The following is a 23,117-nucleotide window of genomic DNA, read 5'->3' as shown; positions in this document are numbered from 1 at the left end:
TTTGCATGAATCGCATGTATGCGATCGCAATGGAATTTTCGTGCTGCCAAAATAAGTGGTGGGCCGACACCTACATGCGATTCATGCAATACTTCTCTTGCTCCGCCCACGGCCCCTGGCACCTCAGCAGTGCGACCATCCCCCTCTCAATATTATCCCCCTCCTCAAAACCAAACACTACCTACTCCATCGTATTCCCAATTGATGCCCCAGTCATATGGTGATTTCACACCAGCCACCTCCTCCCATTTCCCTTCCCCGTACTCTGCACCCCGCTACCAACCGGACTCTTGGATTGAGACCCAGCCCCAATTATTACCCCGTCCCAAATCCCCATGGAGATCAAGTCTCCACCCCCACTTTTCACCAGCTCTGATAAAATCTTTTTTCTCTCAATAAATATATTTTTTCACCTGTAAATATAATTGTTCAATAGTCTTTTCTATGATGCAAAACAGCACTGCTTTGCCCTCTGCCCTCAGACGGGCTTATGCTAGCCCTTTTTGGGCTTAGCATACGCCCGCCTGAAGGCAGAGGGCAAAGGACTGAAAAAGGGCTAGCATACGCTTTCCAAGATGCAGAGGGCAAAGCACTTCTTTGCCCTCAGATGGGCGTAAGCTAGCCCTTTTTGGGCTTTGCCCTCTGCCTTAACCACTTACCCCCCGGACCATATTGCTGCCCAAAGACCAGAGTACTTTTTGCGATTCGGGACTGCATCGCTTTAACAGACAATTGCGCGGTCGTGCGACGTGGCTCCCAAACAAAATTAGCGTCCTTTTTTTCCCACAAATAGAGCTTTCTTTTGGTGGTATTTGATCACCTCTGCGGTTTTTAGTTTTTGCGCTATAAACAAAAATAGAGCGACAATTTTGAAAAAAAATTATATTTTTTACATTTTGCTATAATAAATATCCCCCAAAAATATATATATATATAAAAAAAAAATGTCCTCAGTTTAGGCCGATACGTATTCTTCTACATATTTTTGGTAAAAAAAAAAATCGCAATAAGCGTTTATTGATTGGTTTGCGCAAAAGTTATAGCGTTTACAAAATAGGGGGTATTTCTATGTCATTTTTATTATATTTTTTTTACTAGTAATGGTGGCGATCAGCGATTTTTTTTTTCGGTACTGCGACATTATGGCGGACACTTCTGACACATTTTTGGGACCATTGGCATTTTTATAGCGATCAGTGCTATAAAAATGCATTGGATTACTATAAAAATGCCACTGGCAGTGAAGGGGTTAACACTAGGGAGCGGGGAAGGGGTTAAGTATGCCTGGGTGTGTTCTTACTGTGGGGGGTGGCCTCACTAGGGGAAACACTGATCCTCGGTTCAAACATTGTATGAACCGAAGATCAGCATTTCCCCTGCTGACAGGACCGAGAGGACGTCATACTACGTGCTCTCGCCCAGCCGAGCCAACTTGCCGACGTATAACGGCGGTGGGCGGTCGGCTAGTGGTTAAGGTAAGTGTATGCTAAGGACTCAAAAAAGGATAGCATACGCTTGCCTGAAGGCACAGTTAAATGGACTTGTAGAACAAAATCGTTGAAAAATGGACATATAAAAAAAATATTTTTTTTGAGAAATGCTTTATTTCAAAAAAACACAAGAAAGTTAAACTGTATACATCTTTATTTAAAATTTATCTGTATCAAATTTAGCTGTATCTGAATCCATGTGTATTCAATTTTTTTCTTTTACACATAATCATTCTGCCATGACACCTCTCCATCAGGGGATTCAAAAAATGCAGCAAACTGGTTGCGAATGGTCATGACACGTGCCGTTGACCGTAGGTCCATAAATTGCACCCTCTGCGATTGGTGACTGGGCTCCGGATCAACGTTGCTGCTGTCATTGTCCCTTAGGAAATTATGAAGAACACAGCATGCCAGAACAACTTTAATGGCGTTCTCCACGTCAAGTTGCATGCTTGTTAGCAAAACGCGCCATTTGGCTGTGCACACCCCCAAATGCACATTTGACAACACGGCGTGCATGGCTGAGCCTGTAATTATAAATTTTTTGTTGTCGGTTGAGACCTCAGCTGCTGTATGGCCTCATAAGGTTTTCTGCCAAACCAAAGGCCTCATCTGCCACCATTACCAAAGGTAAGCTTGGTTCCTCAGTGCAGGGTAGAGGCCTGCTTTCTGGAATGTTCAGTTGTCCCGCATGTATACGCCGACCAAAGGCCGACTCGCGGAAGATACGGGCGTCACCTTGGCTTCCATAAGCTCCCACATCCACCAAAAGAAATTTAAGGTGTGCATCTGATAATGCGAGTAGGACCAACGAAAAATATTTTTTATAATTAAAATATGATGATCTTGAGTGGGGAGGCTTCCTCACCCTGATGTGTTTCCCATCAAGGGCACCAATGCAATTTGGAAACTGCATTTTCTCCCAAAACGTGTCTACGACTGATTCCCAGATCTCCTCTGTGGGCTCTGGCATGACAACGTCATGTAACTCCTCCCATATTGCCACACATGTTTCCTTCACTACTCTGGATACTGTTGTGACGTCAAGTAGAAAATAATGGTGTAAGGTTGCATAACTCTGTCCTGTAGCAAGGAACCTAAGATATATAAAAAAAAAAAAAAAAAATGTACATATTGAAAAAAAAAAAAAAAAAAAAGAATACAAATAAGTCCTTAATCCAGGGCTCGACAAATCCAGGGCGCCAGGTCGCCATGGCGACTAGAAATAGGGTCCTGGCGACTTGGCTTGGAAGGGGGGCAAAAAAAAAAAAAACATTTTTTTTGTGAGCTGGTGCCATCTGGTGGTGAGCCGTTGGTATTACAAGTTATTACCACCAGATGTGTAAGCTGGCGCCATCTGGTGGTGGCCGTTGGTATTACAAGTTAAACAGCAATTCTAATGTAATTTTTCACTATTTTCACTGCCATCTTCTTCCCTCTAATTAGAACCCCCAAACATTATATATATATTTTTATCCTAACACCCTGGAGAATAAAATGGCGATCATTGCAATACTTTCTGTCATGCCGTATTTGCGCATCGGTCTTACAAGCGCACTTTTTTGGGAAAAAATTACACTTTTTTTAATTAAAAAATAAGACAACAGTAAAGTTATCCACATTTTTTTTAATATTATGAAAGATAATGTTACGCCGAGGAAATTCATACCCAACATGTCACGCTTCAAAATTGCGTCCGCTCGTGGAATGCCGACAAATCTTCATAAATCTCCAGTCTGGGAGATCGAGTGCAGTACTGCTATGGGAGAGGAGTGAATATACTGCTTGTCAGTGCCTACTAAACTCAGCTGTGTGTCCTGACAAGAAATAAAGAAAGATTAAGATTAGCCAGGTTGACTGTGACTTATGTTGACGAAGAAATGCTTTCAGGATAGTTTAAACATGCACATAACTCAGACTGGGCAATAAGAGACGGTTTGAGGAGGAGTACTACACATTAGATCTCGTATATCCCGCCAAGGATTCCTATGCATTGTGGTCTGTTTACATCCCGGGTTCAACTTAAGCTGTTCCTCATACTCTGGAGTATCCTGGTGTTAACCATAAATAACGCTGTTATTTGGTTGCCTTGTGGTAAGCCTCAGTCCATGTGGTGGCGGATCACATTTATGTCATTAATCACACACTGGGTGTCGTTTATTCTGGATTTCACTATTTTGGACTTTTATGTTGCATATGTGCACTATTAAGGACTTAATTACACTTATTTTTTGCACGTATTTTTGTGCGATTTTCTCCTTAATAATTTGATAATTTTTTGTGGATACACATAAGGACTTTATCGCATGTATTAGGTTGGCGCAATTTTTCTGCTTTTTTCTAAATCTTCATAGGCGACGTTCAAAAAAATCTACAGGTTGCATGTTTTGAGTTACAGAGGAGGTCTAGGGCTAGAATTATTGCTCTAGCTCTACCAATCGCGGTGATACCTCACATGTGTGGTTTGAACACCGTTTACATATGTGGGCGCTGCTCACGTATGTGTTCGCTTCTGCGCGCAAGCTCGTCGGGACGGGGTGCGTTTTCTGGCTCCTAACTTTTTTAGCTGGCTCCTAGATTCCAAGAAAATTTGTCAACCCTGCCTTAATCTAACCTAACCCTATCCATGAACCCTAACCTCTAACCCTAACCCTATCCCCTAACCCTAATCCCAGAACCCTATCCCCTAACCCTAATCCCAGAACCCTATCCCCTATCCATAAGCTCTATCCAAGAACCCTAACCCAATCCCCTAACCCTATCCCAGAACCCTATCACCTAACCCATATGTGTTTTGCACTTACCTGAGTGTCACTAAGAGCCGTTCCTCCGGTGAAACAGAGTTTCGCATTGCAGTGTCCATCCTGGTCAGCCTTGGTCTGAGCCTCTCCAACAGGTCGTCGAAGCGCGGCACTGACATCCTTGTAAAGTTCATAAATTTGGTTGGATATATACGCAATTCCGAATACAAATTGCAAAAATAGCCCGTTGACACCCGATGGGATACCATAGGATGCACCCAATACTGATGCCGTCTCCTGCTTCTCTCCTCCTCCTGTCTCCTCCGTTGCCTCCGCAAGGCAATCAGAATGATCGCCTCATCAATTTTCTGCATGACGGGATCCATATTTATCCGCTAATTTGACAAAATGCCGAAAAGCTCAATCAACTCAGATATGCTCTCTCCAAACAAAATGGCACCAACACATGCTCTGTTATGTTTTCTGATGCATTGTTGGAAATTTGAGACTGTATATAGCCTAGAGATGTTTTTTTTTTCCAAAAAACGCTGCCTAACGCTAGCGTTAAAAAACGTGCAAAAACGCTAATGCAAAAACGCTGTAAATATCGCGTTTTTAACGCAGATTTTTCCAGGAATACCTAGCTTTTTTACAGCTCGTTTTTAAAACGTCAGTGGAAATGAAGCCTAAAGGAAAAAAAAAAAAAGTCAGCGAGTTTACTACCGCTTTAAACTCGTGTAGGAGAAAAAGAACCCTGTCCTGAAAATAACTTCCTGCTTCAGCTATCTGCAGAGTTCTCCCATACATTTGGTGTATTTGCTAGAACAGGAAGTGACGCTTCTACACAGCACCCCTCAGGCTGATCAGTGGCACACCGAGTTGAACAGAATACAAGGCACCTGAACAACCCCATCTAGTTACGTGCTGACGTATATATATATATATATATATATATATATATAATTTAGCCCCAATGTACATAAATCCCCTCCGTTCAAACACAAAGCCACGACCAGCCCTATAGACAAGCCGTGCTCTCGTCACTGACTGACTGAGCCACAACTGCCTACAACACGCTTGTTCATTCATTTGCTTCCGGTTGCATGCGCCCCGCCCATTATCTATTCCTACCAATCGAATCTTGTGGTGAGAAGTAGGCTTCCCACTTTTGGACCATTCGCACATGTTCTCATTTAGAAGGGGAGGGGCAGTCTTGTGCTGTGTGGTTGGCAACGTGTTTCTCTGAGGGACTTGCCAACCAAGATGGCGGTGGAGGAGCTGTGTGCGCTGGAGAAATGTCTGGGATTAAAGGCAGGAAAGTACAGCAGCCGCGCTCAGGGGGACAGACAGGTAATGTGAGGGGGACACGTGTGTCACTAGCTTTAAACTGAATAGCACGTTTGGTCGGTGTGCCGTGTTTGGTTACAATGCACATTGACTGAATGGCTCCCTTTATATGGAGATGTGTTGGTTGTGTGTTGCTCAGAGGTTCTATGTAATGTAGATCAGTGATAAGTGCCTTACTATGGCTAGTTGTCTTACTGTAGGACAGCTGCTGCACTATGAATAGTACCCGGCGTGGTGTGCTGCTGATGCAATGAGGAGAGGAGATCCGATATCATTCATATGCAGTGTCATCATCAGCTGAGGAGATCCGATATCATTCATATGCAGTGTCATCATCAGCTGAGGAGATCCGATATCATTCATATGCAGTGTCATCATCAGCTGAGGAGATCCGATATCATTCATATGCAGTGTCATCATCAGCTGAACAATGCTCCATCACATTCTAGAAATCCGTCTTATGGGTGCTTCAGAGCTCATCTCTGGGGTCTGGGCTTCCCCTTTATTTACAATCGCTAACTAAACCCATTGACTTAAAGGGGAATTCCAACCTGGCCATACATGTTCAGTTTTTTTTCTTATTATTCAGCCAGCAGTCTAAATGAAAACACTGAACCAGTTCTGACTTTTTGAGGCGGATGGGGGAATTCTCTCCACTGCATTGTAGTGTTGTGACAGCAGGAAAACACGATCCCATCCCCCCCAAACCAACACACCTTCAAAATACACAAAACAGGGCTGCGGCGCTGATCGAGCGACTTCTGTTCGACTGCAGTGGCCACACGTGGTTCAAAATGTAGATGAATATGTTTTCACCATGACGGAATATTGTAGTTATTGGCCATGTATATAGAGAGAAAATAATACCCCCTAAAATGGGACTCTAACCACTTAAAGCGGGGGTTCACCCTTAGAGGGCACTTTTCCCCCTTAGATTCCTGCTCGTTTTTACTAGGGGAATCGGCTATTTATTTTAAAATATGTGCAGTACTTACCCGTTTACGAGATGCATCCTCTCCGTCGCTTCCGGGTATGGGCTTCGGGAATGGGCGTTCCTTCTTGATTGACAGGCTTCCGAGAGGCTTCCGACGGTCGCATCCATCGCGTCACGATTTTCCGAAAGAAGCCGAACGTCGGTGCGCAGGCGCAGTATAGAGCCGCACCGACGTTCAGCTTCTTTCGGCTACGAGTGACGCGATGGATGCGACCGTCGGAAGCCTCTCGGAAGGCTGTCAATCAAGAAGGAACGCCCGCTCCCGAAGACCCATACCCGGAAGCGACGGAAGAAGATGCAGCTCGAAAACGGGTAAGTACTGCTCATATTTTAATACAAATAGCCGATTCCCCTAGACCGAACGAGCAGGAAGCTAAGGGGAGAAAAAATTTTTTTTTACAAATGGGTGAACTCCCGCTTTAAGACCCGGACCAATATGCAGGTAAAGGACCAGGCCCCTTTTTGCGGTTCGGCACTGCGTCGCTTTAACTGACAATTGCGCGGTGGTGCAACGTGGCGTCCTTTTCCCCCCACAAATAGAGCTTTATTTTGGTGGTATTTGATCACCTCTGTTTTTTTATTTTTTGCGCTATAAACAAAAATAGAGCGACAATTTTGAAAAAAATGCAATATTTTTTACTTTTTGCTATAATAAATATCCCCCAAAAATATATATATAAAAAAAAACTGTTTTTTCCTCCGTTTATGCCGATATGTGTTCTTCTACCTATTTTTGGGGAAAAAAATCGCAATAAGCATTTATCGATTGGCTTGCGCAAAATGTATAGCGTTTACAAAATAGGGGATAGTTTTATTGCATTTTTTTAATATTTAGTTTTTTTTACTAATTGCGGCGATCAGCGTTTTTTTTTTTTTTTTTTTTTTTTTTGTGACTGCGACATTATGGCGGACACATCGGACAATTTTGACACATTTTTGGGACCATTGTCATTTTCACAGAAAAATGTGCTATAAAAATGCATTGTTTACTGTGAAAATGACAATTGCAGTTTGGGAGTTAACCACTAGGGGGCGCTTAAGGGGTTAAGTGTGACCTAATATGTTTTTCTAACTTTAGGGGGGCGGGGCTGCACGTGTGACGTCATTGATTGCCTTTCCCTATATCAGGGAACAATGACAGCACCACTGTGAAGAACGGGGAAGGTGTATTTACACACACATCTCCCCGTTCTTCAACTCCTATGACCGATTGCGGGTCTCGCGGCTGCGGAGCTTCAGACCGGGTCGCGCCCGCGACCCGCGGCTGAGCACTTAACCACTTAAGCCCCGGACCAAAATGCAGCTAAAGGACCAGGCCCTTTTTGCAAATCGACACTGCGTCGCTTTAACTGACAATTGCGCGGTCGTGCGACGTGGCTCCCAAACAAAATTGCCATCCTTTATTTTATTTTTCACAAATAGAGCTTTCTTTTGGTGGTATTTGATCACCTCTGCGTTTTTTTTTTTTTTTTTTTTTGCGCTATAAACAAAAATAGAGCGACAATTTTGAAAATAATGCAATATTTTTTACTTTTTGCTGTAATAAATATCCCCCAAAAACATATAAAAAAAACATTTTTTTTCCCTCAGTTTAGGCCGATGCGTATTCTTCTACCCATTTTTGGTAAAAAAAAATCGCAATAAGCGTCTATCGATTGGCTTGCGCAAAATTTATAGCGTTTACAAAATAGGGGATAGTTTTATTGCATTTTTTAAATTTTTTTTAAAAAATTTTTTTTACTAATTGCGGCGATCAGCGTTTTTTTGTGACTGCGACATTATGGCGGACACATCGGACAATTTTGACACATTTTTGGGACCATTGTCATTTTCACAGCAAAATGTGCTATACAAATGCATTGTTTACTGTGAAAATGACAATTGCAGTTTGGGAGTTAACCACTAGGGGGGCTGAAGGGGTTAAGTGTGACCTCCATGTGTTTCTAACTGTAGGGGGGCGGGGCTGCACGTGTGACGTCATTGATTGCCTTTCCCTATATCAGGGAACGGACGATCAATGACAGCGCCACTGTGAAAAACGGGGAAGGTGTGTTTACACACAGCTCTTCCCGTTCTTCAACTCCTGTGACCGATTGCGGGACTCCGGCGGCGATCGTGTCCGCGGGGTCCCGTGGCTGCAGAGCTTCGGACCGGGTCGCGTGTGTGCGCCCGCGACCCACGGCTGGGCACTTAATAAGCACGTACAGGTAAGTGATTGTGCCCAGCCGTGCTGGTACTACAGGAGATGGTCGGGGACTGTGGACATGGTACTACAGGAGATGGTCGGGGACTGTGGACATGGTACTACAGGAGATGGTCGGGGACTGGGGACATGGTACTACAGGAGATGGTCGGGGACTGGGGACATGGTACTACAGGAGATGGTCGGGGACTGGGGACATGGTACTACAGGAGATGGTCGGGGACTGGGGACATGGTACTACAGGAGATGGTCGGGGACTGGGGACATGGTACTACAGGAGATGGTCGGGGACTGGGGACATGGTACTACAGGAGATGGTCGGGGACTGGGGACATGGTACTACAGGAGATGGTCGGGGACTGGGGACATGGTACTACAGGAGATGGTCGGGGACTGGGGACATGGTACTACAGGAGATGGTCGGGGACTGGGGACATGGTACTACAGGAGATGGTCGGGGACTGGGGACATGGTACTACAGGAGATTGTCGGGGACTGGGGACATGGTACTACAGGAGATGGTCGGGGACTGGGGACATGGTACTACAGGAGATGGTCGGGGACTGGGGACATGGTACTACAGGAGATGGTCGGGGACTGGGGACATGGTACTACAGGAGATGGTCGGGGACTGGGGACATGGTACTACAGGAGATGGTCGGGGACTGGGGACATGGTACTACAGGAGATGGTCGGGGACTGGGGACATGGTACTACAGGAGATGGTCGGGGACTGGGGACATGGTACTACAGGAGATGGGCGGGGACTGGGGACATGGTACTACAGGAGATGGTCGGGGACTGGGGACATGGTACTACAGGAGATGGTCGGGGACTGGGGACATGGTACTACAGGAGATGGTCGGGGACTGGGGACATGGTACTACAGGAGATGGTCGGGGACTGTGGACATGGTACTACAGGAGATGGTCGGGGACTGTGGACATGGTACGGGACTGTGGACATGGTACAGGAGATTATTATTTAGATACTTCTAGCACCGTCAATTTACGCAGCACTTTACATATACAACGTACATTCATAATCAGACCCTACCCTTAAGGAGCTTACAATCTAAGGTCCCTAACTCACATTTATATACTAGGGCCAATTTAGGCAGAAGCCAATTAACCTACTAGCATGTCTTTAGAGTGTGGGAGGAAACCGGAGTATCTGGAGGAAACCCACACAGGCACAGGGAGAACATGCAAACTCCAGGCAGGTAGTGTCGTGGTCGGAGACTGGGGACATGGTACAGGAGAATGGGTCGGAGACTGGGGAGATGAGGGGCTCATGGGCAGCAGAAAAAAGCTGGTGAGGAGGGGCAGCATACAGAGGAACCAATGCCCTCTGTTCTTCCTGCAGCTGCTGAATGCCCACGTTTCCTCCTTTCCCTCCTGCAGGAAGAACATGGAAGGCATTAGTTCCTCTGTATGCCGCCCCTCCTCTCAGGCTGGGTCGCCATTGCGACCACTGTAGTTACGCCCTTGCAGTGAAGCTGTGACAGCTGCAGACTAGAGCATACAGAGGGTAACAAGACTAGTAGAAGATTGTAGACAGGAAATGCGGAGGATGAAGGCGGAGGAGGGGGGCTGTGAGAGCTGGACAAGCAATGAGAGAGAAGAAAATGGAATGGGGTCAGATGTCAGAATCCTCCCACATGGGAGGGACTTCTAACACCCGATCGCCACGCTGAGTGATGGGAGGAGGGGAGCAAGCTCCACCGCCTGTGCCGCCGATAAACTTGTACCCTGTGTCCCGGCTGCACTTAGCATGTGCAGGAGCAACTCGGAGCGAGATGTCGGGAGGCGGAGCTGGGAGGGAAAGACGCTCTGCACAGTTTCCTCCACAGTGCGTACCCGCAAAGCACGACCGCGCTCTAGAATGACACCCCCGTAATGGGCGGCACCAGGGGGGGGGGCGCCCCATTTTTGGCTTCATTATCGGTGTGTTTTTCTTTCTTTTGGCAATATGCCGAAACGACAGCCGAAATTTCGGTGCATCCCCACACACGTGATGATTTTTAAAGCGCATAACAAAAAAACACAATATCTTGCAATCATATAATTATTTACAGTGTTGTACATTGTCTCTAGTGGTTACTTTCCATTGTCTGAGAACAAGCTTCAGTACCCAATGCGTTTTGGGTTCAAGCCCTTTGTCAGGGGTATTTATATAGGAGAATCTATATTCCGCATACGATAAATGGTACAGTATTCCAATGTACAGTTATTCAAGCAAAGACTGGATTGTCACTGACAGTGGATGACGTGGTTGGAAGTTTGGTGTAGCCCTTGATATCAACCAAGGTTACCCCACGGAGATCCCAATGTCAGATAGATCACGCAAATTGCGTTTTTACAAGTACCACAAACTGAATTAGTCAAATGGTCTCAATGTGGGCTAGATCAGCCCTCAAAACTTCAAATTGCTAGCTCGCATTTGGCGAGTTGAAATAAGTTGAGGGCGAGCATAGAGCAGGGTTGCCAACTGTCTGTTACGGACGGCTGCCGCCCATAAAATATATGACCGCAGGCAGGTTTTTATAACTGCAAGCACAGTGCTGAGGCCGGCTCAGGCAGGGGGCAGACAGCCGGGCGTATAGTTGGTGACATCACAGCCGCGCCGCCTTTTATGAATTACAGGGTAGGGTAGCTGGACCGGCCTGGGAACGCGGCGGCCTCGCATTTGGAGGTATTGCATTAGTTCCGGCTGCCGCCTCAGAGCCCTGGATGGTGTGTCCGGAGGAGGCCGAGTACAGGAGAGGCGGGGATGGTGCAGTTTTTCTCCCCTCTAGAAGGTAAGACCAGCCGGGGAGAGGGAGGAATGCAAGTCCCAGACAGCAATGCGTGCAGAGCCGTGCTAAGGTATGGTGGGAATTGAAGCTCACTACTAATAATGTCCAGAGTTTATAGGAGCTGTGCTTCTACCCACTACCTGCCTATAAAGTGCTGGGACTTGTAGTTTCACATCTGCAGAGCTGCATGCTGACAGGAGGAGAGACCAGATGGCCGTACACTGTCCAGTCTGATTGCAGATGACCATAAACTGTACAATCTCCTGTAAGTTGGCCATACACTGTACAATCATATTGTACAGTGTATGGCCATCTTACAGGAGATTGTATAACCAGATTGTACAGTGTATAGCCATCTTACAGGAGATTGTATAGTCAGATTGTACAGTGTATAGCCATCTTACAGGAGATTGTATAGTCAGATTGTACAGTGTATAGCCATCTTACAGGAGATTGTATAGTCAGATTGTACAGTGTATAGCCATCTTACAGGAGATTGTATAATCCACAACCCCCTAAAACTCCCCTCCTTCCAGGGGTGTGCTGTGTGCAGAGGTCTTGGATGCGCTTGGTACATAGTACAGAGTTTAGGGGTGTGCTTGGTACAGAGTTTAGGGATACACTACATGCAGAGTTTAGGGGTGTGCTTGGTACAGAGTTTAGGGATACACTACATGCAGAGTTTAGGGGTGTGCTTGGTACAGAGTTTAGGGATACACTACATGCAGAGTTTAGGGGTGTGCTTGGTACAGAGTTTAGGGATACACTACATGCAGAGTTTAGGGGTGTGCTATGTACATAGTACAGAGTTTAGGGGTGCTCTTGATACAGAGTTTAGGGATACGCTACATGCAGAGTTCAGGGGGGTGCTATGGACTATGAACCAGAGGTGGTGGAACCGAGTTTCACCAAGTTCCAGCTGGAAAAAAGCCCTGCGTGTCACCATATTATGTCAATGATGTCTCAAGCATCCCCGCCCCTTTGTGTACATGCAGCTGCGGTGTGGGAAATGCCCCTAGCCTTAGTTGATGGGGCGAGTGTGTTGGCTTCCTTTTTCAGTTTCCATCCAAACCAGAGCTCATCCCTATTCCGGATGTTGGTAGAAGGGTGTGTGATCTCGCAGAGAACTACAGTGGGGCTTTGAGGAGACTGGTCTATGTGCTGCACATAGATCTGGTGCAGTTGCCTGATCCCAGCTTGGCCGTGAACAAAAGTGCTCATAGCTGAGGGGACCAGTGGGAAGGTGTTAATTGCTGTAGTGGTCAGCGTTCTTATGGTGATAGCCACAATCTTCAGGGTCCTGTGCCAAACGGCTCTGATTTGGAAGAGGTGGAGATTGGGACATCACGGATTTGCCTGTCCACGTCGTCCAATCTGAGAACACTTTGTATTCATTGAAAAAATACAAGATGTTCTATGACTAGCAGCAGTGCCAAGCATGCAACCCTCAGCTCACCCTGCCACCCTTGTCCCTCACTGGAGCCTCTTCTAGGACTGGAGATGAGTAATCCCGTTCTGCAGTCTGCTTTTGCTAATCGCTCCCCTTATGGTGACCCTATCATGATGCGCATCCTTCTGGATCCTGAGAGGATCTCACAATTGGATATCAGATGGACATATTGTACGTCATTCAGGCAAACAACGTGGAGATCTGTAGAATCTCCAGCTAGGTAAAGACCACAGATTTAAATTGGGACCTGTGTTGATGGTATTGGTTTGAGACACTTGTGAGATCATTCAGAATTCATTAACGTTTACATTTGACCTGCAGTTGACCACCTTCTGATGTAAAAAAAAACTGGAGTGGGGTCTTAAGACCAAGAAAATCTAATTTGTATATGAATAAATAAAAGCATTTTACATTTATTTATTTTTTTCTCAGATTCCTGTGCTTCAAACCAATAAAGGTCCCAGCTTGGTGGGACTTGCCACTATCGCTTCTCATTTAGCTACTGAGGCCAAAAAAGAGGAACTCCTTGGTGTCTCAACAGAAGAGAAGGCAATTGTACAACAGTGGCTGGAATATAGAATTGCACGTATAGACAGATTGTCTTCCAATTCCAAAGAAGATGTTCGATCCATTCTAAAGGTTAGTGTGATGACTTTTGTGCAGATATGGTGAGGCCATACTTTTTGGAAGCCCTGTTTCAAGTGGATATGCAATAAACATAACATTTTTGAATCCTTCTCAAGCTAGATATACATTGGGCCAGTTCTAGAACTCTATTCATATCAGTTGAAAAGATAAGGTGATGCTGCATATGTAGACAGATTGGTCCTTTGTATATATATTCCCATAAAAGATGTGTGACTTTCTTTTGGGTTTAAGAATGCATGAGCTATCACTTTGACAAAGCTTGTAAACCTTTTTGTTGTAATAATCAAAATGACCAAGTGGTTGGCTCCTAAAAGAGGAACTGATCTTTTATAATAAAATAAAGACAGTCCTATTCCACAACAGCTTACCTTGCCATAATTGTTTTATTGGTTTAGACTGTCAAAATCAAAGACTAATATTTGGTAACTCTTGAAGGCCTGCTCAAGTTCAAGGCTGCCTTGACACTAGGGTTGTCCCGATACCAGTATCGGGACCGATACCGAGTATTTGCGGGAGTACTTGTACTCCCGCAAATACCCCCGATGCCTAAATAGAATACTTGCCCCCGCCGCCGTATATCGCAAAGCAGCCGCCGTATATCGCAAAGCAGCCGCCGTATATCGCAAAACAGCCGCCGTATATCGCAAAGCAGTCGTCGTATATCGCAAAGCCGCCGCGTTAATCACCGCGCGGGGAACATTAGAGTGAGCTTTCGTTTGAATAGCTGTTTTCCCCGCCGCGCATAGACACTCCCCCTTGCTCGGGATTGGACGGATCTGTCCAATCGCGAGCAAGGGGGAGTGTCTCTATACATAGCGCGGCAGGGAAAACGGCTTATTCAAACGAAAGCTGACTGTAATGTTCCCCGCGCAGTGATTAACGCGGCGGCGGCATCATTTAGGTACGGGGGACATGGCTGCGATATGTTTGGGGACATGGCTGCGATATGTTTGGGGACATGGCTGCGATATGTTTGGGGACATGGCTGCGATATGTTTGGGGACATGGCTGCATTTGGGGACACATTTAAAAAAAAGTATCGGTATCGGCGAGTACATAAAAAAAAAAAAAAAAAAAGTATCGATACTTGTACTCAGTCCTAAAAAAGTGGTATCGGGACAACCCTACTTGACACCACAGTAGTGTGTGAACACAAAAAGCACCACGTCACATTTGCAGTACCGTTCATTTGTTAACCACTTTTACCACAAGGCACTTTTACCCCCTTCCTGCCTAGGCCAATTTTCAGCGCTGTCGCACTTTGACAATTGCGTGGTCATGCAACACTGCTTTACCCAAACTAAATTTTTATCATTTTTCTCACACAAATAGAGCTTTCTTTTTTTGGTGTTATTTAATCACCACTGTGTTTTTTCTTTTTTGCTGAATAAACAAAAGAACAAAAATTTTGCAAATAAATCATTGTTCTTCATAATTTTAGGCCAGAATGTATTCTGCCAAATTTCTTTGGTGAAAATAACCCAAATCTGTGTATATTTAGTATAAAGTTAGAGTCCACAAACTAAGGGGTGTGTGTGTGTATCCCCCTCAAATTGACCCCTTTTTATTTATATATGGTAGACAGGCCAATGTATAGTAAGAGGCATGGCAAAAATTTTTGTCATAAGTTTTCGAAAAATGACTTTTTTTACTTTCAAAATATTTTATTTTCATAGTATATAGAATACAATTATTTATTGTTCTAAAGTCATACAAATAATAAATCCTGGACAATGACAAGATTAATCAAATAATTGCTGAGTAGCTTAAATAAGTTGAGATAAAAGAAGTTTAGAAGAGTAAAATAATCCTATTAGGTCCTACCAAGAAAGCAACCAGCTTAGGGAGAGACACCAAAGAGCAGAGGTATTCTCGATCCCCCGGGAAACCCCTAAAGGCAACACGCTGTGCCAGCGGAGAGAACCACTCCTCCAATGACCCCCATCCCCCTATCCAAGAGGTCCTTATGTCGAAAATAGTCAGCCCTATGAATTGAAACATAATGAAAAATATTTCTGTAGGTTATATGAGAATATTAAGAAGAAATGAAAAAACATGAGGGTAATTCTTGTGTTATCTTTTATTTATTTTTTATTTTAACATACTTGTCACCAGTGCCATATAACAGGTGGATTGTGTGGTAATCATGAAAACTGACTGGTGACGGTACAAAAAAAATAACTCACTATTCATATTGTACAAATGGGCTGTGATTGGCCTAGTCTGTACCATGGGATCACACAATTTCATACAATGGATGGCTAGAAAGAGAGCCATCCATTGTATACAACTGTCATGTGACCTTCTGTGATTGGTTAGGGGTCACATGGTATTTGCAGTGGGCTAGTACAGTGATCAGTCATTGGCTGTGTTTGGTGGACGCAGCCAGTGACAGCTTGCGCTGCTGTACGGCCCTACAATCCAGAATGACGTTATGACATCTGCCCGTATTGACGAGAGGTTCCTGCCAGCGTCATTCTACTATACGTCAGGTCGGAAACCAGTTAATAGCACCACAAATGCACCAAAAAATTCTCGAAGCCCAGAAAGATACTTGAGCTTCTTCGTCATGTGTAGAGCAGCCTAGTGAAATAAGTGGCCTGCCCGATGTAGGAAAACTTGTGTACATGGGACGTGCTATGTATTGTGAGGAAGGGTCAGGTCGTTTATAAAGTTTTAAAATGGTTCCCCGCTGGGAATATTTCCTTCTGCTTCTTTTGACAACAATCACCTGGACAGGGATTGAGGAGAAATGTGCAGAAGACAAAACAGAGGTTCTAAGCCTTCCCTATATAGATAGAGATAGATAACATTTTTTATATATATCTATCTATTGTTTTGTATGTAGCCCTGAAAACAAAAATTATGCTACTGCCTTTTTAAAGCAATGTAATACATTTTTGTATATTGCCATTTTATTCAGCCCTGCCTATGTTGTGCAATACCTGGTTGATCCTGCCTGTGCACCTCCTCCTGATAATAAACTGACCACTCTAGCATGGCTGCCGATCCATGTTAATGTGGTCAGTTTAGGTCTTCTGTCATGCCGCTGCTAATACATTCAGTGTGCCAGTATCTTCCATTGTCTGTGGAAAAACACACACACACACACACACCCTCCAGTTGCTACTTCCTCTCTCTGCACTTGGCTGGGGTAAGGGGGAAGCAACATTGTTGCTGGGTCGGACTGCATTTCATTGCTATAGAAATGCAGGAGCTCAGCTGCAACATCATTTCCTGCAATGACGTTGCTCCCTTCTCTATTGGCACTACCAGCAGATCCGTGGTTCGCTCAGTAAGCTAGAGAGGGATCATGTGGCCTGCAATTTAGCAAGGAATAATACTGTTGCTGCATAGGCCAAAAGAAAATAACTGCTTTTAGACCAGTGTAGCATTTATCCTTGGAACAATGATAATGTGTTTGTCATTTGACTTTACAACTACTTTAAGCCCTCGTTGTTCACACTAATGCAATTTGACGGTTCAAAATCGCATGGCAAGTTGAACGCAATTTTCGGCAATGAAATCGTTCAAATTGTTGCCACTCGAGATGCCCTACTTTTCTGCTATTTCATTGCCACTTGCATTGACTTCTGTTAAATGAAGTCGCAAGCCGCAATGGAATCTGAGAATCACATTGATTGGCTTTGAAATCACGCTGAAGTAGCTCAGCTTTTTATTAGTAGGAAAAATTCACCAAAACAGCAAAAGGCAGTAGTACATGTATGAGTCACAGATTTTCCAAGCATAGATAAAATGGTATACAGTAGTCGGGTAAGATATACAATCCATGTATACACAGCGTCTCCTCAATATAAACTGGTCGGGCTCAATTTTTCAAATTTGTTACATCTATAAAGATGGACAAGCTGGACAAATAAAGCGGTCATGCAAATACATATTTTTCCAGTTTGCGCTTATGTTTCACTGACAGGCTAGTAAGCCTGTTGTATTTCTAGTACCTTCTTCTGCAGCAAAAAGCCACTTGTAAGATTACAGTGTACTGTATGTATACTGTGTTTTTACTTTTTTTGCATTTGGCACCGATCTCCGCCCCCGTGCGTCGCAGGGAACAGAGCTCAGTGGCACACGGGCACTGTGTGAATCGAGCGAGGAGACAGCTCGCGCACACAGCGGGGAGACATCGCAGGATCCAGGGGACAAGGTAAGTAACTCTCCCTGTATCCTGCGATGCAATCCCGAGTCTGGCTCGGGATTACTGCTAATGGTACTGAAATGTCACCCCGCGCCAGACTCGGCAATACCACTAGGCAGGTTAATCATAGCAATCACATGATACAGTGATCGGGTACCAATCGCCGTAATCGGACGCAGCGGTCACGGAATCGTGCTGCTGCGCACCCCAGGGGTGGAGCAGTATATTTACTGTGAGCGGGTCAGCAAGTGGCGAAATACGAGTGATTCTAAGCAGACCTGGTGATTCAGCACACTCCTAAACCGCCTTGTTTGATTATTGTGATCATTTTGCTAATTTCTGTTTTGTCAGCATACAGCATTTACACGTTAATAGAGCTGTTTTATTGCTACCAGTGAATCGTATTTTTCCTAATAAAACTAAACAAATCTAGTAGTTATGACGTGACTGGGAAAGCTATGTGAAAGGCAGAACATTTGGTTGTTCTAGTAATAAGCTGAAGGGTATTCACATATGTCAGATCACTTTTAACTGGTACTAATTTGAATGCATTTTAGTAAATGCTCTTGGCCACATCTTCCCATAGTTAACAAGAGAGAAAAAATGCAAAGCTGTTAGGCTATTGGGCAAATTGTACATTTTAAAATGGAAACAAAAGTAGCAACTGTCACCTCCTGTGTATTTTCTAAGTGGACAACTTAAATGGTTGCTGAGTCCTATTATTGTAGTGTGTTGTAAAATAAATGTAGCTCAATCATTGAGCAGTGTGTCTAATGTATTTATACTACAGTAATGCTTGTTCTTCATAACCAGAGCTTTTTTTCTCAGAAAATAGGTGCAGGAACTCAACCAAGACCCTGTTCAGTTTTCAAAAACAGTAGAAGGGTCTTAAAGGGGCATTAAATACCAGGATTGCATAACATACGGAGTGCAGAGTTCAGGGGGCCACACACAGAGTGCAGAGCGGTAACTTGTAAACACAAAAACCACACTTCTGTGTTTACAAGTGATTGTGGTGAGCAGGCACCAAAGGGTCTGAGCCAGAGGTGGTGGAACTGAGTTCCCCCAAGTTCCCCCTGAAAAAAAGCCCTGTTCATAACACAGGTGATCGACTAATAGTAGATTACAATGGGGTAGGATAAAGCTAACCCCACATGTTACAATCTGACTACAATTTCTTTGATCTACCAACAACTATGTATGACAAGCTCTGGCCTGATTGGAGAGTTTAGGCAGGTCCCCATATCACGTAGTTTTGGTAGATGATATGGAGCTTGTACAGTTAAATTGAAATATGGAAGCCAGTGGGTTAGCGTAAAGTCTATTTTTTCCTCTCGAATAAATTTAGCACACTAACAAATGCAATCTCTGAGTCCCCCACACAGGCTCAGTACACCTCGCCCACAGTCTTGCTCAAGCGTTCAAATACACTACACTGCATTTTTAATACTCCATTGTTCCTGTCTCTATTAACTCAAGAGGAGTGCTTCATAAAAAAAAATGTCGGAGGTCACTGTCTGGCTTTGCAGACCCTTTTTTTGTGTCCTTTTTTACCTGCACATTTTTAATTTCTTGTGGCTCGTTTTACATGTGATGCCATTTGTTTCTTTGGAATATTCACTTGGTGGAACCACCCTAAAAATCCAACGCAGTTTTAAAAAAAACACTGCAGTAAAATGCAGCCAGTAGAAAAAAAAAAAAAATACTACAAGTTTTACCTGAGCTGAACACTGGTTAACGTATATTGTTTACTGTTAAAGTTGCCTATAGATAACCAAGATTAATGTTCATCTACTATTTTATATAATTTTATTTAGGACCTTAACCTGTATCTGGAGGACAAAGTATACATGGCTGGAAATAAAATAACTTTGGCAGATATTTTAATTTATTATGGGCTTCATCCAATTATAGTAAGTATATAAATATCTAAAATGGATTTAATCAATATATATGTAAATTGATATAAATATACGGCTGGGCATATTTTAAAGAATCTGTGTAACAAAAAACGTTATTCCCTAATCGTACATTACAGGTGAGTTTAAAGGGGAAGTTCTGCTCGTTGGGCTCCTCTTTACCATTTTGCACCTACCGTATATACTCCATTATAAGCTGAGGCACCTAATTTTACCACAAAAAAAAATGGGAAAACGAATTGACTCGATTATAAGCCTAGGGTGTCCATCTGCGTGCCTCACTGTGCCTCAAGTACGGTACCTTGATCTGCGTTATCTCCCGGTGCTGTGCCCATCTTCAGTCTTATTATGTCCCAGCGCTGTGATACATTCACTGTAGTGTAACCAAGCTCCTCTGTGATGAAACACAGACTCTGTTTTCCAGCAGTAAGTCGGCCTATCGAGAAGAAGGAGGAGGCGGCAGCGCTTGGTTACACTACACAGCTTGGACTGAATGTATCACAGCGCCGGGACATAATAAGATTAAAGATGGGCAGAGTGCTGGGAGACAAAAGACTGAAGATGTATCACAGCGAGGGGGATTAGGCTGCAGATGGGTACAGTGCCGCGAGAGACTCGAGTATAAGCCGAGGGCGGCATTTTTTTTCTGGATTAGCCTGGTCTTGATACGTGCTCCCGCCTGGAACGGCGCAGTAATCCGAGCAGAATTTCACCCTGGGTAGCCCCTCCCACTCCCAGCATAACCAGTTTGACACTATCTGTGGTGTTGTGTTTTTTTGTTTTTTTTTTCTAGGCAGATTGCATTCAGCTTCTGAGCCTTGGTGCTGTAGAGATGCAGCATTTATCTGGATCGGTCCCTTCAGAGGAGCTGCACCCAGACCCCCGAGGGCCCTTACCTTCTTTCTCAGGGACCTTTTTCTGCCACCTCCTGTGATAACGTTCTTCCGCTGCCCCTTCATCCCCAAAAATGACATAATCCACCCCCCTCGCATACATTCCATCTATGAATTACCTGATCACCTTTCACCTCCATCCGGCAACCTTTATTAACCTCCATCACCTCTCCCTACCATTCTCCATATTTCACCCAATCGCAGCCACATTTTATCCTAATCACAGCAAAGGTCAATTGACAACCTATATTAACCCCGTCTAACCCAACACTCAAAAACTATCGTGAGAAATTCTCACTTCCTGTTCTTTCTGTAACTCCACACAGTAATGCAAGGCTTTCTCCCTGGTGTGGAGTGTCGTGCTTGCCCCCTTCCTTGTAGCATCCAATTTACCGGATAGAGGGGGATCAAGGGGCCATATTTTACATGGAGCGGCCCCCTTACAGCTGCATATGTAAAGAAAAGCATGTCGTTTAAAATGAGGACAGCTGGTATGTACCATTTATGGGATCTGGAATTGCATAAGGGTATATTTGTAAAAAGTTACTAAAGGTGAACTTGCACTTTTAATTCTCTAGCATAGCCCTTGTCTAATTGTCTGTGCTGACCCAGCATCTCTGCCCCTCCTGTCGCCTTCCTATATAAGGCCTGGTACACACTATCGTTTTTTGTTTTTTTCCTTTACTCAACCCAGCGCGCTGAATGGGGGGAAAAAAACATGGGAAGATTGCTGCAGAAGAAAATGTAACTATAATGGTTGCAGGTTTCACTGGACAACAGATTTTACAACCCTAATTTCAAAAAAGTTGGAACGCTGTGTAAAATGTAAAAAAACAAAAACAGAATGCAATTATTTACACATGTCGGGAAGCAAGACTTTTGAAAATTGTTGTCCAGTGTTTCTTCTCCTTCGGTCCTAGGACGGGTATATTGCTGCTGTCAGGATCGCCAGCTATAAAGGGAGGGGGAGGGGAAGGGGAAATGAGCCTAAAAGAAGAAAAAAATACAGAAACCACCTAAGGACCTGTGAGATGCAAAATATAGCATTTATTTTTGCCTTGTGTATAAATCTTCTTTTAACCTTTTATTTGATTTCTTCCTAGGCTGACCTTTCGGTTCAAGAAAAGGAGACTTGCATTAATGTATCTCGTTGGTTCAGTCATATCCAGCACTACCCTGGCATTCGGCAGCATCTCCCAAGTTTGGTCTTCATTAAAAATAGAATCTATACGAATATCCATTAGCTGAAGGGACAGCTCCACTGGCTCACCCATCTAGTACCAACTAATACACATGCTTCCTCTTCAGACTTGGCCATTTACTTTATTTCAGGTGGTTGGTGCATCTAATATGAAGCATTCACAAAACCCAGAGCCTAGTTTTGTTATTTATTTTAATAATTGAAATTTGAAACTTTTGGTAGTTAACTTCTGTTTTTAAGTTTTGCATTTCCATCCCAGCTTTCTTAAGCCCTGGTTCACACCAGTGCGGTTTTGAAATGGTACTACTTCAGTGCAATTTCAGTGCTGCAGATCTGTGTGATTTGCATCTCCCAGATTTCATTGCGGCTTGCGAATCGCAATGAATTCGGGGGGAAAAAAAGTAGTGCAGGAACCTTTTTCAAAGTCGCTGCGACATGAGTCGTGGAAATTTGAACGGTTTTATTTCTGGCAATAGTGTGCAACTTGTCATGCGATTTGGAACTGTCAAATTGCATGACAAATCGCATTGTGTGAATGAGGGCTAAAGGGAGGAATATTTTATTTTATTTTTTTCCCCTCCTTACCTGTGTTTTTATAATACTGTGCCAAACGTGAGAGAGACGGCTTGCCACTCTACGATTTATCAAACACGTTATAAGTCTACTTTTTGTCTTGGCAGGTTGAATATCTAAACCCAGAATATAATAAAAAAATTGAAATTTTATGCTTAATAAATTTTCATTTTAGTCATGTTTTTTTTTTTTTTTTTTTTTTTGTGTGCATTTTGTCTCCTTTTATATACTGAGTTGTAGGCATCCGACGTGTGAACAGATGACATTGCATGCAAACCTGAAAGGTTGGTCTTGGCAACAAGATGTACAATATCTGCCCCTTTCCTAGAATACGTTGCAGCACCAGATCAGTGTTGGTGTTATTTACCACCATACTTATGACACAAAAAGAGATGCCCTACCATCTGGGCCCCTCTGCTATTAAAGTGGTTGTAAAGGTTGATGGTTATTCCCCTCCCCAATACTTGCCTGAGCCCCATCTTCTTCCAGTGCTGTGCACAGGAGCCTTGGCTCTCCCGGGCCTTTCCTTCACAGCCAGTGAGCCAATGGGTAGAGGGCAGGGCAGAGCCTTGTTCTGTGTATGAATGAACACACACCGAAGTGGCTCAGGAGCCCCCATAGCATTCTGCTTGCTAAGGGGGCACTTAGCAGAGGGAGGGGCCAGGAGTGCCAGCTGGGGACCCAAGAAAAGGAGGATTCAGG

General features: G+C 44.1%; 2 protein-coding genes across 2 annotated transcripts; one reads left to right on the top strand and one right to left on the bottom strand.

Moving 5' to 3' along the window:
* Positions 1-1,626: 1,626 nt before the first annotated feature.
* LOC120939633 lies at positions 1,627-4,674 on the bottom strand. Its single transcript, XM_040351991.1, has 2 exons — positions 4,298-4,674; positions 1,627-2,590 (listed from the first exon to the last, which is right to left on the bottom strand). The coding sequence occupies exons 1-2, from the start codon at positions 4,618-4,620 to the stop codon at positions 2,056-2,058; spliced, it is 858 nt and encodes a 285-aa protein (XP_040207925.1). The 5' UTR covers positions 4,621-4,674; the 3' UTR covers positions 1,627-2,055.
* A 763-nt stretch (positions 4,675-5,437) lies between these two features.
* EEF1E1 (eukaryotic translation elongation factor 1 epsilon 1) lies at positions 5,438-22,582 on the top strand. Its single transcript, XM_040353696.1, has 4 exons — positions 5,438-5,584; positions 13,458-13,664; positions 19,647-19,742; positions 21,745-22,582. The coding sequence occupies exons 1-4, from the start codon at positions 5,498-5,500 to the stop codon at positions 21,883-21,885; spliced, it is 531 nt and encodes a 176-aa protein (XP_040209630.1). The 5' UTR covers positions 5,438-5,497; the 3' UTR covers positions 21,886-22,582.
* Positions 22,583-23,117: the final 535 nt, after the last annotated feature.

Source organism: Rana temporaria, chromosome 5 (assembly GCF_905171775.1).
Source record: "Rana temporaria chromosome 5, aRanTem1.1, whole genome shotgun sequence".
In the NCBI taxonomy this organism is placed as follows: Eukaryota; Metazoa; Chordata; class Amphibia; order Anura; family Ranidae; genus Rana; species Rana temporaria.
This window is presented reverse-complemented; position numbering and strand designations above follow the sequence as displayed.

What these genes read in the sequence shown, in the direction of transcription:
- EEF1E1 (XM_040353696.1), top strand. Translation starts at nt 5,498, where the DNA reads ATGGCGGTGGAGGAGCTGTGTGCGCTGGAGAAATGTCTGGGATTAAAG. An exon ending in GCGCTCAGGGGGACAGACAG is followed by an intron (nt 5,585 to 13,457) that starts GTAATGTGAGGG and finishes TTTTTTTCTCAG; the next exon opens with ATTCCTGTGCTTCAAACCAA. An exon ending in ATGTTCGATCCATTCTAAAG is followed by an intron (nt 13,665 to 19,646) that starts GTTAGTGTGATG and finishes AATTTTATTTAG; the next exon opens with GACCTTAACCTGTATCTGGA.
- LOC120939633 (XM_040351991.1), bottom strand. Translation starts at nt 4,620, where the DNA reads ATGGATCCCGTCATGCAGAAAATTGATGAGGCGATCATTCTGATTGCC. An exon ending in CGGCTCTTAGTGACACTCAG is followed by an intron (nt 2,591 to 4,297) that starts GTAAGTGCAAAA and finishes TATATATCTTAG; the next exon opens with GTTCCTTGCTACAGGACAGA.